The sequence below is a fragment of the Gossypium hirsutum genome, chromosome A08 (genome assembly GCF_007990345.1).
Source record: "Gossypium hirsutum isolate 1008001.06 chromosome A08, Gossypium_hirsutum_v2.1, whole genome shotgun sequence".
Taxonomy (NCBI): Eukaryota; Viridiplantae; Streptophyta; class Magnoliopsida; order Malvales; family Malvaceae; genus Gossypium; species Gossypium hirsutum.
In genome coordinates, this window is record NC_053431.1 from 3,591,655 (window position 1) to 3,607,399 (window position 15,745).

The following is a 15,745-nucleotide window of genomic DNA, read 5'->3' on the forward strand; positions in this document are numbered from 1 at the left end:
AATAGAAGGATATTACGCTTCAGCGTAATTTAATCTGCATTTATGTTAATTTAAAAATTAATATAATAATAAATTTAGTCTTTAATATTTATAGGTTATGTTAATTTAATCATTATTTTAAATAATTAACTTTTAATATTTACTCGAAAAATTTATAATTTTTTTACATTAGATTTTTGTATCATCTCTTTCGTTTCTCTATTTTCATTCCTATTATTTTTTATTTCCATTTCTTCTCACTCAAACTTTCTCTCCTACATGAAATCTCCTTTTAATTCATCGGAGGTCATAAATTTAGTTTTCTTTTTTGATTTTTTATTTCGAGTTGAAAATTTAATTTTAATTCAGTGGTTATTTTAAGGCATGGCTTGTTTACGTTCAAGCCTGTTTCATTATCAACATTATCACCGTCATCGTCCTCCACATCATTATCATCATCACTGTCATCTCAAACAAGGAGCAGTGGTTCATTAGGAGGGCTTAACCATGGTGATTAACGCACTCTTCATATTCCATTTAATTTTGTTGATGCTCTCATCGCACGTAGAAATATTGTCACAATATATAATATTATTTTATATATATTTTGAGGTAAACATGATATTACATTTTGTACTTTTTCATAATATATAATAAGTTAATTGTATTTTTTATTTAATTATGTGTTTAAGGATCAATTAACAGAATTTGTAAATAAAAATTAAATTTATTAAATTATTTAAAATTAGAATCAAATTGATAAAATATATAAATATTAAAAATTAAATATGTTATTATACCAGTTAAAAAAATCACATTATTTTTGTCAGCCATTTCACTAAGAGTAACCAAAACAAAAACATTAATGGCAAAATTGAAAATTTTTATAGTTTGATAATTAAAATAAAAACACGTTAATAATTGAGGGACTAATTCTCTAGTTTACCCTATAATTGAACAAGAAAATTTGCCAAACCTGACTCAATATGCCTGGCCCAATTAGCACCGAACTTGGACAAAAATTTTTGTACCTCAAACTGGCCCAACCCAAAATTAATTAATAAAAAATATTTTTAAATATTTTATTACTTTTTTAATAGTAAAATGGATTTATGGGACAGGTCAGTCTACGAATTTGGAAGATCCTTCGAAGTTTATACGATATATTCCTGCCTCTAGGAGTTAAATGCTTCAAGACTAATGAAAAATCTCGAGCAATGCATACATGCATACATATATATCTATATCTCTAAGTAATATATATGAAGGGTAGATTTAAGGAAATGAATTAGGGGATGGAAAACCAATGTATGCCAACAAAATTTTACAAGCTTTGCGATGTCAAAACTATTATTTTACACATCAATGCACAAGGAATAGCAATGTGGTACATTGATACGGTGTTGGACTCTTACTTCCAGAAAATAAATTCAACTCCTACTCACCTCATCTTTACTCCGATGGAAGCATGTATATATATTGTTGGATCAAAATCCAGGCAAAACTGAGAGATCTACCACACCTTTTGGAAGGTCTGCAATTTTCTTAAGCAAACACAACCTGTTCTTTCTAATTCTTTCATCCTCCTGCACATAAACATGACGTATCAGTAAAACATCATTTTAAACTGAAACAGATAGGGGGGTCAAGCATGCTCTTGCACCACTAGAATATGATCCAATCTTAGTCATGAGATCACAGGCTTGCACGTCGTTTTATTTAATGTTATATTAACCAACTTGAGCTTAAAAGCTATGCTACTCCAACTCACCATTTTTCTTTAAAGTAAACATGTCCGACACCCATGTCTGACACATTCTTATTTCTGATACTCACAGCTGAGTGCAAATAATATAGCATAAAAGTGCTCAAAGCAAGTTATTTTTAAAGCAAAATGTCTGATCTCAGAACTTGAATCTAACTCAATTTAAAAATTTACCTTGAATTGGTGGTGTTAGAGTAATACTAAGGCAAAATTAACCACGAAAGCTTTCTTTGAAATACCATCAAATAACTTAAAATAACCAATTCTAAAGAAAAGCATGGTGGTTGAAATAATTTAAAGCAGTATTTTCTCCTTTAGCCTTAACAAACTATGTATTATAAATTATATGAGTAAGATGTGAAGACAAACATACCACCATCACAAAAACTTGATTAAAAAAATCTTCCAAAGGTTGTACTAGCTGTGAGGATACTTCAATGAAGTCATCAACCTCGATACCTGCATTATCAGAAAAAAGTTAGATATCCGGGTTAGTTGGGAAAGATGTTATTCGATCAACTTAAATCAGAGTGCCATTTTTTATACAAATGACGACTACTTGCAGGCTGCCAATAGACTGATGAAAATACCAGGGTGAATTTTGTTCTCAACAGACAAGAAAGTGTCCCATAATGCTCTCTCTTCATTTGTTTCAAATGCAGTAGCATCCACCTAATGAACACGATTAAACAGCATTAGATTCCAGAACTTGCAAGCGACACATCTATATGAATCAATCAAAGATTTGTGATAACTTCTTGTATCTTGATGACCTAAACAAACTAGAAATCTTACGAGGAGGGAGAGAACAGCAATTTTCAGGTTTCAGTCAAGATCTTAATACAGAGTTTCACTATCAAATTGGGGTAAAAACTAACATGCACATTAATTTGATCTAAAGCTCAAATGAAAGCTATTTGGTATTTCTTTGGTGTACCCAAGGGAGTAACAGTACCTCAATATCAGCATCCACTTCCTTTCCACGGACAATTCTAGTTGGACGAGAATAAGCTTCTACAACCTTGGGGAAAAGATCTCCTTTCGACAAGGCTTCCAACTGCATTCATTTTTTTTAATATGCTATCATATAATATTTGAGGATACTGGAAATGAGTGAGAAATGAAAATCAAAAGGGAGGGGGAGGGGGGCCTTTCCATCTTTTATCAACACGCCATGAAAAAACTCAAAAGAACATCGGGCAGCTCCCTAGTAAGGAAAAAGAAACAAAACACGCAAACGCAGAGGAAGGGCAGCTCAGGGTACAAGACTCCAGCATAAAATGAAAACATAATACATTCCAACTAGACAATATCAGTCACTGCAGAAATGCATTTAATTCAGGAACACCTTAATCTATCTCCTACGCAGAGAGCAAACCTTTTTATTTATTATCAAAAACAAGTAAATTCAAGCCATACACAAATAAAGTGTGAATAGCCTGCAGTAAGAATATCAGAAATAATACCACCTAAACAATTAACAGGCTTTTCCCATCCATTAAAAATGTCTTCATAATTCAGACAATCCCTTTTTAGTATTAAAATGAACATTATTTTGGGTATTCTTCAGTCATTTAATATACAAAGATAACTTCCTATTATGGCCCCGTGTTAGTGTCAGTTATGAATTGAGGGGCATCAATAAGTCTCATTTCGAACAAAACTATCATGGGTATAGCTGGTCATTGTTGAGAGACATAATAAACGAATACGTCAAGTAAATTGAAACCAGATTCACTTACTTTCCGTGCCGTTTTAGCAGCTAGACAAGGCAAGTTAGCACGCTCTGCAAGGGCGGAACGAACCACTTCTGGACTTGTTCCCTTATCAACCTGTAAAAAGAATACAGCCTATCCGCATAAAGTTCTCTAGTGGCATGATAGTTGGCAAAACCTACACTAACTTTACTTTTGTTTCATTCTTAAATTGGAGGTTTTCCGGTTCAGATGTAATTAACAATAATATATATTTGATTGGAAGTAATAAATCCAAAAATCATTTTATTTTATTCTATTTTATTTTGACAAAAGCTCAAAACATATTTAAGCACAGAATAAGCAACATCCCAAGGTTGAAATAAACTGGCTAAATAAGCATCATCCCTACTTTTGCGTTCACAGTATCATTAAAAGCATTTAACCAAACAAAAATATTTTCAAGAAATCTGTAACACAAAAAATTTATGCACACCAGATATTGCTCTAGTCTTCGTGTAACAAACTGATATACCTGAAACACGAAAGGAAAAAGGATTAAGTTCCACATCATAAATTGATGTTCATGACTAACATCACATGATGCATTTAGAGATGTACAATCACATAAGTGGAATTGGCAATCACTACAGAGGAAGTAATCATGACATTGTATTCTGACAGAAAAAGAACTTGCTTCTTACATCCTCTATTGTGGTTGCATCAACTTTAATGGGCTGGACATCAGCAGCAAGTTCCAGAGCATGTTTCAAATTCATATTTTTATCCTTTTCCACCAGTATCTGGACCTGCACTTAAAAAAGTTTAATATTATAACAGCAAATATATTATGGCCTTAAAAGAGTTTTATGTGCTTAACAGATCAAATACTTACTAGGCCATAAGAGATTCTTCTTAGGCCAAATGGATCGCTAGTAGAGCTAGGCTGACAACCAGCAGCAAATAAGCCAACAAGGCTATCAATTCTGGGGGAAAAAACATCTAATCGACTTAGAAGCAGAATTCTACTCCATATAAACGAGTAAGCAGAAAGAACAGAAATAGTTTCAGATGAACTCGTATATAAGATAAAGAACTTGGACTGTCACTTATCAGTATCGATGGAGGGGAATTGGGGGGTTGGGGGCTTTTTAATTATCAAGGACACATGTTATGTAAGATCCAGACATATTGCAGATCTTCATCATATCCCTACGCTATTTAGAGATTGTTTAATCTGTTAAAGATATTATGGCATTTTAGGCAGTAGGGGTAAGATGCAGCAATTTAAGCTCCTATTCATTTTCATGAAATTTAGAAAGACGAAATTTAAAAATCTAGGAACTTTAATATTTATGAATCAAAGGCTACACTTTCTTTAATAGCCATTTCCTTTGAGCAAGTTTCAAAAGCCTAATGCTAAGACTCTTAGTCATAAGAGCAGCCACTTCATGAACACTAGTTGCTCAAGTTTCATTAATTTGTTTTAGCTTCTTCAGACCTTCAAAAGCTTCCATGGCAAAAGAAAGGAGTGCGGTAAGGACAGTAATTAGGTTTTAGTTTTACTCAAAAAATAAACAAATACTATATAGACATAGAGAGGTTTTGCTTTATATATTTTCTTTTGCCATCATTCAACCCTTCATAAAGCGGCTAGCAAAATTCAGAAGTTTAAGCTTAAAGTCATTAATTAATCCGACCTTTGACCATTGATATTTACAAAAGAGAAATTGTAATGTCGAGGCATATTGCATTCGTTAACTTCAATTAGCTATATTTCTAATATGCATGCAGAGCAAGCAATGAGACTAAGAAAGGGGTAACAAACACATGGATGAAAATTTACCGGTCAGCTATTGCAAGAATTATTCCCACATCACTTTTGGGGAGCAAATCTCCAGAAAACCTAGGAAGTGTTATCTCAAACAAGGCCTCAGCAATCTATTACAACAAAAGTACCAAAAATGTCAGATGCTTGGTAAATTCACTACAGGTAAAGAGCACATAGAAGTCGAGCAGTATGAAATATTTCATACAAGCATAGAAAGAGATGGGAAGAAACAACCTGCTCTGAATAGCCATCTCTAAGAGCATAATGACGGGCCATTATGCCAGAGAGTGAAGTAAATTCTGTGACAACAGCAGTAGCAAGATCTGACATTGCAAGTGATGCAGCCTCCTTAATAATCAGAAGCATATCTTCTTCAACTCCAAAGCCCATGGTTAGCTTGCAAACCATGCTTTCAACTCGTGTCATCTTGTCCAGAATTGTTCCTAACTTCTCCTATCATTTCATATCATCAAATTATAAAGGTTATTGTACTTTTAACCTTTCTGTACAGCCTAGTCCCAATCTAATCCTAAGAGAGAGAAAGACCAACAGACAGCTAAGGGTTAACATCATTTGTCACTTCCATATCATTTTATTCTTTGATATCAATGTTCAGTTGTTCACCCATAAAAATTATATACTAAGTACTAACTTCATCCAACTTTTACCTTTTAATGTTAAAAAAGGTAAAATTGACATTCTGAGTTCAAATTTGATGAAGAAACTCTAGACATCACCAAAAAATTCTAGCAACAAGTAATCTATGTTTCACAATATACATACAAAACATTTAAAAAAAAAAAAACTTACATGAAAAAGAATCCCCTTCAGCTGAGTACGGAAATCCTTAAATCTTTTATTTGTATCCAGCTCATAGAAAAATTTGGCATCTTCATATCGAGCTCTGCAAAAATAAATGAAAATTTTACTCCCTGTTTAGATTTCATTGAGGATCAACAAAGATGTAAAGAAAATTTTGCTAACAAAAAGCCTAGCTCCAGGTGATAAGACAGCAACCAAGATGGCAATTGATCAGGCATCTTGGGTTAAAACATCCATTCTATGCAAAAATTCTAATTATGAACTCTTAATGGAAGAACATAAACAAGGATCTATGTTTAATTCTATTCACTTCACTGTGAACAATAAGTAACAAATAAGTTAAAACCTGAGAACAGCTTCATTTCCTTTTCTCACCACCATCTCATTGATTGCTCCATTTGCTACCTATATAAACCACAATGTTAACTGATGAAACCATCAAAAGCAAACTGACAACTTTTCTCAAAAAGCAATTTTTACCGCAATGAAGTAGGGCAACAGCTTTCCATTACCATCAGTAATGGGAAAATACTTTTGGTGCTTCTGCATAACCTGCATTTGTTGGTGCATAGCATTAGTACATAAATATCATGCTACTGCTAAGATAATTCGTCAGATAGAATACCTAAGCATGCAATAAGATCAGTCAGTTAACTTAAGGAGCCTGAAAAGACATACAATCTCATATGGGGAAAAAAAGTCACGTATAAATTTAGCCCACAAAACAGTCACGCGGGATTTCTCATCAGCTTACCATAGTTAAAAGATCATCGGGAAGCTCTAAGAAAGACTCTTTAAACTTTCCAAGCACAGGAACAGGTGCTTCAACAAGATTAACAACCTGGTAAATTAATATACTGTAAGAACAAGTCTCTTTGCAAGAGAATTCAACAAAGAGAGCAACAATTGATATCTGAAAGAATTACCTCATTGAATAAGCTTTCCTGAAAAGCAATATTTCCGTTGACACTTTTTGCTAATAAATGTGAGCGCTCCAAAATTGTTTTCTTTCTGTCCTGTCAATAGACATTCAGTACAGCTTTAAAGTCCAAGAAGAAAGAAAACAGAAGTTTATAGAATCAAAATCCTGATAAATAGAATATTTGTCAGTACCTCAATATCAATACCAATTCCAGCATTCTTCATTATACTACAATAAGATTCTGCACTTTCTACCTGTGGAAAGCATTTCAAAGCTGAAATGAACATACGCTTAATAAAAGAAGTGGCACAAGCACTACATGATTTTTCATAATGTCCAACGTAGTAGAGCAACTCCAATAAGTTTTCCAGAAGCACTATAAAATAAAATGTTAGGTTCCATCTGCTTAACTCTGTCCACTTAATGATCGTGAAACGATAGTGAGACAAAATCAATTAGATCAAATAATCATTTGGAAAGGAGATTGATTGTTCATTATTTCATCATAATGCTTACAGATGCCACAACAGAAAAATAATCTTTCAGTACATATAAAAACCAGATTAAGCTGGTGGAAACAAGTTGCCGTATATACCATGACAGTAGCTGTTGCAGTATTACGAAGACCATAAGATAAGTTTCCACTACATATCAAAAATGAAAATGGTAAGCAGAAAGTAACATCTGACCGTTAGTAAAGAGGAGAAGTTACATTAGCAATATATAATTACAACTGAATTACCTCAAAATCCCAGCAAATGTAAATGGAACCACTGCATCTCCATGGAGGGACATAATCCAACGAATAGGTCTGCTGAACATGACCTATTTTAAGAAAGCAAAAAAGAAAGGAAAAATAGTATGCTCTTTAAGATGTCTAAACTGGAAAGAATAACATATTATCCTCAGATTATGTTTCAAACAATTATGCAAACACGAAAACAGAGAACAAACAAGCCTTGAATAGAATATGCATTGCTAATGCTCACATAGACGAGAATGAAGGAGAAAAAAGGAATAATAGAAGTACCTGTGAGTTCCAGCGCATCGACTTTGGGAAAGTTATTTTAGCAAGCATTCCGGGCAATTCTTCAGATAAAACCTAACGTACACAAAAGATGCTTACAAAGATAAACAAATCAAAATGCCATAGATGCCCTGGTAAGAATGAGGCAGTTCAAAAGAGAAATGAAATAACAAAGAAAAGAAAGGGACCATCATGGTGAGAAAAACTCAATGATTTAGAAAGCAAAAGAGAGATCAGAACTCAAACCTCCAAAGCAAATCGAGCGGATTCTTTTACACGGGCATAAACATACTCTGTTTTCCCTGAAAAGCATTTATTATAAAAATAAAGCAACAAATCCATAAGTAACCATGATCTTTTTCACTGACAACGGGAACAAACTCATGCTAAAATAAAGATTACGTTTAGATGCAACCTAACCAGTTTCCATTAAATTGGAAGATGATCAGGTTTTTGCAGAAAACAGAATTTTTTCCTTTTTGCAGATAAAGCAAATGCAATGATACCATCTAAACATGAAAAGATATTGCATAGAGCTGTTCTAAAGATATCCTATAATAATTTGTTCCACTAATGTAAGGGCAAGGAATGTTATAAAGTACATAATCTACCAGAAAGGTAAATAATTTCTCTTGATTAATATAGTAACAGCAAGACAATTATTTATACCAAGTAGGTACAATTCATTGCTCTGAATTTGAGAAATTTATACCAGTGGGAATGTAAGATGGATTTTTGTGTTTGACCAAAAAAAAAAGCATCACTTCTTTTTCAACATGACATGAAACTTAGGAGATCATAATAAATGTTGGTGAAGAAATACATAATGCCTGTTGTTTTCCTTCCTATTTGATGTTTTTATCATGATTGTAAGTTGTAACGCAACATATTAAGTAATTTTATCAAGAAAATAGATGAAGCACAGAATACCGAGACTCAAGCCTTATGCAGGAATCAAAATTGACTCACCATCTGCCTTTCTGAACAAAGAATCTAGTGGAACAGCATATCTGCGGCAAAAACCCTCAGCAGCCTGCAGTAAACAACAAATTTCATATAGGTAGAAACCAAAATAAAAAGAAAAAATGCAAAACTCCAAGGGAACTGCCAGAATCTTCACTACTGAAGTTATACAGCCCAACAACCAAAATCACCAGACAAAACATCATACTTCCTTCTTCTCAGAAGAAAAATATATAGCAAAGCATAATAAGAGGCGACCAAAACCTTTGTAGGATTTCCCTGAGGGTCAAAGGCTTTCAAAGCGGGAGGTCCCCGAACCTCAAGCTCATTCTCTGCTTGCTTTGGACAAAGACTTTCAACAGATATCTGAAACGACGAAACAAGGCTTGGTTATCTAACATATAAAGAATTTAAGCATCTACCTGGTGCACATGATCATAGAGGAACTTCCACTAAATAAATAAAAGACATAACAATCAAAATTAATATATTAGCAATCTGAAATGCATCACAATAAACATTTAACAATTCTGACAAATGCATCCCTATAATACACTTTAGGTATGTCCACACGGGATGCCCTGTTATACATCATGATGGGTTACTTGGACCAGCTAACATAAGAGATTCTTAGACATCAAATAATATATTGACAATGATGTTACACATTATGATAAACTTACAAGTGCAATCAGCTTTATATACACTCTTTCAAGTCTACATGTATAACCCCAGTTCATCACATCACAATTCAAGGTTTAACACGCTCAACTTCTTAACAGCAGCATCCCCAAAACAGACAGCATTTAAATAGACATGCAAATAAGAACTGCTGTAGACTACAAAATCACGCAAAATACAAAGTTGTACCACTAGTCTGCGAGGAGTGCCAAAAGCCTGAATGCCACCATGGTTCAATCTATGTTTTTCAAGTAGCTGCAACACTAAATCTTTAAGCTGCAATGACCAGAACCATATGTTCAGTCAACAACAAATATTAAATTAAGCAAGCGTCCATCCAGAATTTTACAATTAAAAAGCCAAAGAAAGAAATGAGAAAAGCAAAATATGCCAAATGCCTTTCCCATTGGTAAGGATGCATATAAAACAGCCGGTAAAATATAAATCAAATACACAACATGTCAGAAAGAGAAAGATGAATGCTCCATAAAAAATCAATCATACTTGCTGGCTTGCATTAACTACATCATGAGGTGGCATCTCTTCAGTCCCAATTTCAAGAACAAACAATCTTGGATCATGGTGCACCTGTGAAAAATAATTAAGATAAACAAAAGATATTAATGAAGGTGAAAAAACAGTAGAAATTGTGTTTTGAATTTAAAGATACGGTTATCAAACACTCAAGAAAACGAGAACCTTAAAAGAAACTATAGAAATAGCATTTAACAGAACTTTCAATGTGGAAAAACTAGAGCTGGATAAATAGAAACATTTCCAAGTTTCAACCAGAAAGGAACAAAAGAAAAGGTTTGGACTTGGGGGAAAAACAACAACAATGGTGGAGGTAATCTAGAGCATTTTTTGTCCACAGATGCAGAATAGGAAAATGTCAAGAAGATAACACATTTATGCTGGAAAAATAGATATAAAAAAAAAATTGGAGGGAAATTTTATAAAAGCATCAACTGGCATATGTGTCTTAGTTATGTGTTCATTTATAGAAGACATCTTTACATTAAGTTAAGAGCAATGTAACATAGATTGCTTCCATTAAGCTATGTTCAGTTAAACATAGAATGCCTCCAGCCTCTATTCTTCCAGCTTTATAAGAAGAGGGAACAAGGAGGCATCACCAATCCACTTGTATGAAGTACCCCATCACTAGCATTCCATGCACCAATGCACTGGGGCGGTCTGGCTTATTGCAATACAAAACTATACATCATCATTTCAAAAAGGACATGTAACAGAAGACTGAAGCCAAAACTAAAAGTCTACGACAATGGTGTACCCCAAAGTTGAGCTACAACAGCACTATAAGTAGGCTGTTTGTGCAAGGATAACTTTCCAAAATCTTATAATTGGCATGTATCTAGGATCCATATAACTACATAAAAATTGAAAGAGCAAAAACAAAGAAATAAGACATTAGTTACAAGTAATCTCCCAATAGTCTAAGAAGTGCTATGACAAGAGGGGGGGGGGAAGTATTTAGACTAACCTTTTTGACTGCTGCCTCCAGAACCTCTTTAGGACATACATGGTCAACAGATTCAGAGACAACACCCAAAGGATGTCCAAGAGATTCTCGTGTCTTTAACCAGAGTAGAGCACATTGACGGGCTAAACTATAAACCAACAATGACAAGCACCATGAGAGATGCAGCACTAGAACAATGAAAAACAACTAAAAGAACAGAGCAATTTCTTTTGTTCAAGGAGAGGACTAATCATCTATCAATCATGCAGTCCATGCCTCAAGACTAGAATTAAAGGGAAAAACAATTAAATAAACAGAGCAATTTCTTTTGTTCAAGGGGGGGTCAATATCTATCAATCATGAAGTCCGTGCATCTTATAAATTTTTCTGTTGTACACATAGTTACAATGTAGAAATAGTATGTCTATCCAAAGGTTTCATATACTGGCTCTACATATACAGGATAGGAAGTATGCTTAACATATTGGGCCTTCTGTATCTCATCAGTTTCCAATATGAATAAAATGATATAATGGCAGAAAAGTATCATACCTGCGCATGCGACCAAAATAACGAGCACGCTCTGTTACTCCAACAAAGCCTCTAGAGTCCAAGATATTAAAAGCATGAGATGTCTTCAGAAGCTGGTCATACCTAGCATGTTGTTGAGAAAATGTTAACTTGAAAGGAAAATAAATAAGGAAAAAATCAGGACTATAAAAAAGGTTGAAACAGTAGTAAACATACGCAGGAATTGGCAATCCTGAAGCAAGTAAGGAACGAGCTTCTTCCTCAAAAAAATCAAAATGCTTTTGAATATGGTCAACACTGGCATGTTCCAAATAATAAGCACTCATCTCCTTCCTGAAAGTACAATTCAATAAAACAATCATTTGCATTTTACATTAACAGTAACAGAAAAGCATTTCCAACCATTAGGCTGCAGATACTGATGAAGTCAACAGGAATAATAAATTAAAGAAGATAATCTAAGTCTGGGTTTCTTTGGAGAATCAATGTGTATCAAGCTATGGACCTTCAACACAACTCTCTGACCTAAAAGAATTCTGAAAAGAAGGCAAAAAAAATTTACTCATTTTCCATGAAAAGTTCACCATATGTGATCCCATCAGCATACTGAATTTTCTTAAAATGATCGACACCCTGCAAATTGTAACTGAAGTAACTTTAGGCACACTAAAAGAATAAAATAAAGCAGAAGAGAAGAAAGATGAACAATGTTATGAAATTCACCTGAAGTAACATAAGTATACGCTCAAGGCCATATGTGATTTCAACAGATATTGGTGACAATTGAAGACTTCCAGCCTGAGAGAGAGAGAGAGGAACAAGCTCATAGTCTGAGTAGTCGCGACTTTCAGAAAGAAAAACAGGACACATGTAGATATCAAAGAACAAACCTGCTGGAAATAGGTGAACTGAGTGATCTCCATACCATCCATCCAGATCTCCCAGCCCAAACCCCATGCACCCAGTACCTATAAGAATGTGAGGACAATAACACCAATTTGATGCTTAAAAAATCATAGTTTTGAAGTGCTCAAAGTTAGAAGGCAGCTGGTTCTAACTGATTACATGAAACTATGCAGATTGGAAAACATACATACACATAAAAGAAAGCCACCATGAAAATAATCATATTACCGGGCTCTCCCAATTGTCCTCAACAAACCGTATATCATGCTCACTAATGTCAATACCTGATACATACAAAGAAACATTAAAAAGCCAGAAATTCTTATCACTAACACCAAGGTATATTAAAAAAAAACATGATATAAAATTACTAAAAGAGACTCTAAGAAAATCAAAGAAAAAGCTAAAAGTTCTTATATTCTTCAAGCTTACATTGTTAACAAGCATTGATCTATATTGTTTTCATGTTCTTCATTTTTATCTCTTCCTTAGCTTATCTTCAACTTTGCTAACACTCTTCTACTAGAAGATTTATTTTGTTTGCAAACATATCTTAAAATGGGATTGTGTGATCTTGAAAGAATCATACTTAAGAATATGGGTAGAATTCTTAAGGGGATTAAAGGTTTCTATCTAAGCATAAAAGATAGAGACTGTAAGGTTATACCTTAACCACAAAGGTAATTTCTCGTTGGTGAATTTGGGAAACACCTTGGAAAAGAAGTGCCAAGAAAACAGGACGTAGGTGCTGACTTAAAGGACCAAACCTTTACGTATCGAATGTTTGATTCTCTATCCCTTAACCCTCATTTTTTTTACTAATCATTTTTTATTCTTGTCATTTCTGTTTATTTAGTTCATTGATTTGTAAAATTTCTATAGAACCAATTCAGCCCCAACTCTCTTGGTTCAATCCATATTTGGGCTAACACAATCCTTAGGCTGCATAAGAATGAAGCTATGATACAAACCATAGCAAGTTCCACAAAAATAAATCAAATGAATAAGATTAGCACAAATGAGAGCAATGGCAGCATTAGAGAATTATGGCAACTTACAAGTAGAAACAAGCATCTAAATAGCAAAGCTCACCACTGTATATCAAGAATGGAAGAAAAGGAGGTGAACTAAATACCTAACGCTGAAAGGCTACGAATAAAGAGGTCTTGAGAATTTCCAGGATCAGGCTTTAGTATAACCTGAAACAGTCAAGGAAAAAGGTGTGAAAAGATAAAGGAAACTACAAAATGACTGCAAAGAAACAGCTTAACAAATCATTAAAATATCATAAACCCAACCCATTCAATAATCCGCACAAACCTGAAATTGAGTGTGGCGTTGGAGCCTATTAGGATTTTCCCCATAACGACTATCATCTGGACGGATGCTAGGTTCCGCATACCTTCAATAGAGAACTCCAAATTCTCCATTAGTAATGGGACATTAAAAGTTCAATGATGCATGAGATGCCATTCAGTATCTGAACAAGAAATTAACTATAGATGTTCTCTTTCAATAAAATAAAATAAAAGTCCAATTAACCCTAAATCCTAAGTCCTGAACCCAAAACTTGAAGAAAACATAACTGAAAATGGATGGACGAAAGTCCATGCAACACTGGCCAATAACTTGCAACAAAAACATCAAAGCCTTCCCCATTCTATTTAAGACAGACATGAGACATGTAAAACACACCCAAATGGAAAAAATTTAATCATGAAAATCAGACTCAAAAATTCAAAGGGTTAAAATGCATAAGTAATTTATTTAAGTTCAAGAAACTTGCAACCATAAGCATACTTACGCAACATTCCATGGTTCTGGACCAAGAACTCTCAAGTATGTCAAAGGATTCATAGTCCCGGCTCCAACCTACTCATTAGATATAAAACCTTAATGAATACTGACCGTCAATTAACAATAATTCAAACATCCGACGAAATAAAAGGAAGAAAAAAGTGGAAGAATATAATGATAAGGACAATTGTGCTAAATGAGCTTGCAAATGAAAAGAACTTAAAAAATCCGCCACAAATACACTTTCAAGCAAGTAAGAAGAAAACGATAAAACAATCACACCAATGAAATTAGGACATTACTGTTACATTACCTCGGTGTTGCTGCATTGCATTATAGCACATCCAACCGACGCCCAATATTCCTATCAAATTAGCAACAATTATACATAGTTTCCGTCCCTAAATACTTTAATTAATTAATAATTAGTTAATTAATAGAGTGAAAACAGTCATCAATATAATGTAAGTAGTAGTTATGAGACCTGGAGTCTTTGAATAGCTTGTTGAAATGTCAGAACAGAAGCTTTCTTCGGCTCATCGCTGGCATCTGTCGAGGACTGTTGCTGAACTGAAGAAGTGTGAACTGCGGAGGCGGCGGATGTTCGGCGGAAGTAGCGGCGGTTCAAAGGAGGCGGAGGCACGGTGAGGATGGCATTGGGCTTGGCGAGACGGAGGAGAGAGAAGTAAGGAGCGTTGGGCTTAAGAAAGGAAATGACTAAGGGGAAAGCAAGGATAGCCATTGCTGCTGGAGCAGTTTGTTTGAGGCTTGGATTAAGCCTTTTAGCTTATCCAAACAAATATATGTATTAGTTTCTGTGTTTGATTGAATGAAATGGGAATTGGATGAATAATTAGGAGAAATTGGTGTGGTTAATGATGGTGCGAGGTTAACACAGAAACATAAAACCCTACAGTTACTAGATAAAGGATAAAGAAGATAAGGAGATTTTTCTTTTACATTTTTTATGTCACTGCAAATAATCATATTTGAAAACAAATATTAAAAATTATTTATTTATTATGGCAATAATCTTTTTGCCAGAAAAATTAAATTTTAAAAATTTATTATTATGGTAATCATCTATTTGCCAGGGAGTTATTTATTAGCTTAAATTAATATAAAAAATATAAAAAAATTTAACTCTTAGAAAATTTATTTTATGAAACTTTCCATCATATATATTCTTTATTTAATTATTTAATAATATTTTAATATTTTTTTATGTTATTATACATAATTTTAGTAATTTTTTTACCTAAACTCTTAACAGTTCGAGGTTTAATGTTCAAGTTCATGATTTGAGACTCGAGGTTTGGAATTCATGAATCTGAATTTAAAGCT

At 33.8% G+C, this 15,745-nt stretch overlaps 1 protein-coding gene across 3 annotated transcripts; it reads right to left on the reverse strand.

The window, feature by feature from the left end:
- Positions 1 to 1,253: 1,253 nt before the first annotated feature.
- Positions 1,254 to 15,346, reverse strand: LOC107926326 (glycine--tRNA ligase, chloroplastic/mitochondrial 2). Of its 3 annotated transcripts, none has more exons than XM_041075642.1 (36): positions 14,886 to 15,343; positions 14,715 to 14,765; positions 14,409 to 14,476; positions 13,925 to 14,006; positions 13,740 to 13,803; positions 12,833 to 12,888; positions 12,589 to 12,666; positions 12,422 to 12,496; positions 12,261 to 12,331; positions 11,915 to 12,031; positions 11,720 to 11,821; positions 11,189 to 11,315; positions 10,189 to 10,272; positions 9,874 to 9,960; positions 9,268 to 9,369; positions 9,010 to 9,073; positions 8,287 to 8,342; positions 8,044 to 8,115; positions 7,756 to 7,838; positions 7,609 to 7,657; positions 7,205 to 7,267; positions 7,018 to 7,107; positions 6,846 to 6,932; positions 6,572 to 6,643; positions 6,438 to 6,496; positions 6,080 to 6,173; positions 5,504 to 5,722; positions 5,285 to 5,379; positions 4,334 to 4,424; positions 4,143 to 4,247; positions 3,935 to 3,973; positions 3,487 to 3,576; positions 2,700 to 2,801; positions 2,335 to 2,416; positions 2,118 to 2,203; positions 1,254 to 1,565 (listed from the first exon to the last, which is right to left on the reverse strand). In XM_041075642.1, the coding sequence occupies exons 1-36, from the start codon at positions 15,141 to 15,143 to the stop codon at positions 1,467 to 1,469; spliced, it is 3,219 nt and encodes a 1,072-aa protein (XP_040931576.1). In that variant the 5' UTR covers positions 15,144 to 15,343; the 3' UTR covers positions 1,254 to 1,466. The 3 variants fall into 3 exon arrangements, 2 of the variants coding, with proteins under 2 accessions (XP_040931576.1, XP_040931577.1); XR_005900035.1 differs by lacking the exon at positions 1,254 to 1,565 and adding an exon at positions 2,900 to 2,951 and having other exon boundaries at positions 2,117 to 2,203; positions 14,886 to 15,346; XM_041075643.1 differs by lacking the exons at positions 13,740 to 13,803; positions 13,925 to 14,006; positions 14,409 to 14,476; positions 14,715 to 14,765; positions 14,886 to 15,343 and having other exon boundaries at positions 12,796 to 12,891.
- Between the last annotated feature and the right edge of the window lie 399 nt (positions 15,347 to 15,745).

Coding starts and splice junctions, on each gene's coding strand:
- LOC107926326 (XM_041075642.1), bottom strand. CDS start 15,143: ATGGCTATCCTTGCTTTCCCCTTAGTCATTTCCTTTCTTAAGCCCAAC. Junction 6,174..6,437: donor GGAAATGAAGCTGTTCTCAG/GTTTTAACTTAT, acceptor TTATTTTTGCAG/AGCTCGATATGAAGATGCCA. Junction 1,566..2,117: donor ATCAAGTTTTTGTGATGGTG/GTATGTTTGTCT, acceptor GTTTATGTGCAG/GAGGATGAAAGAATTAGAAA.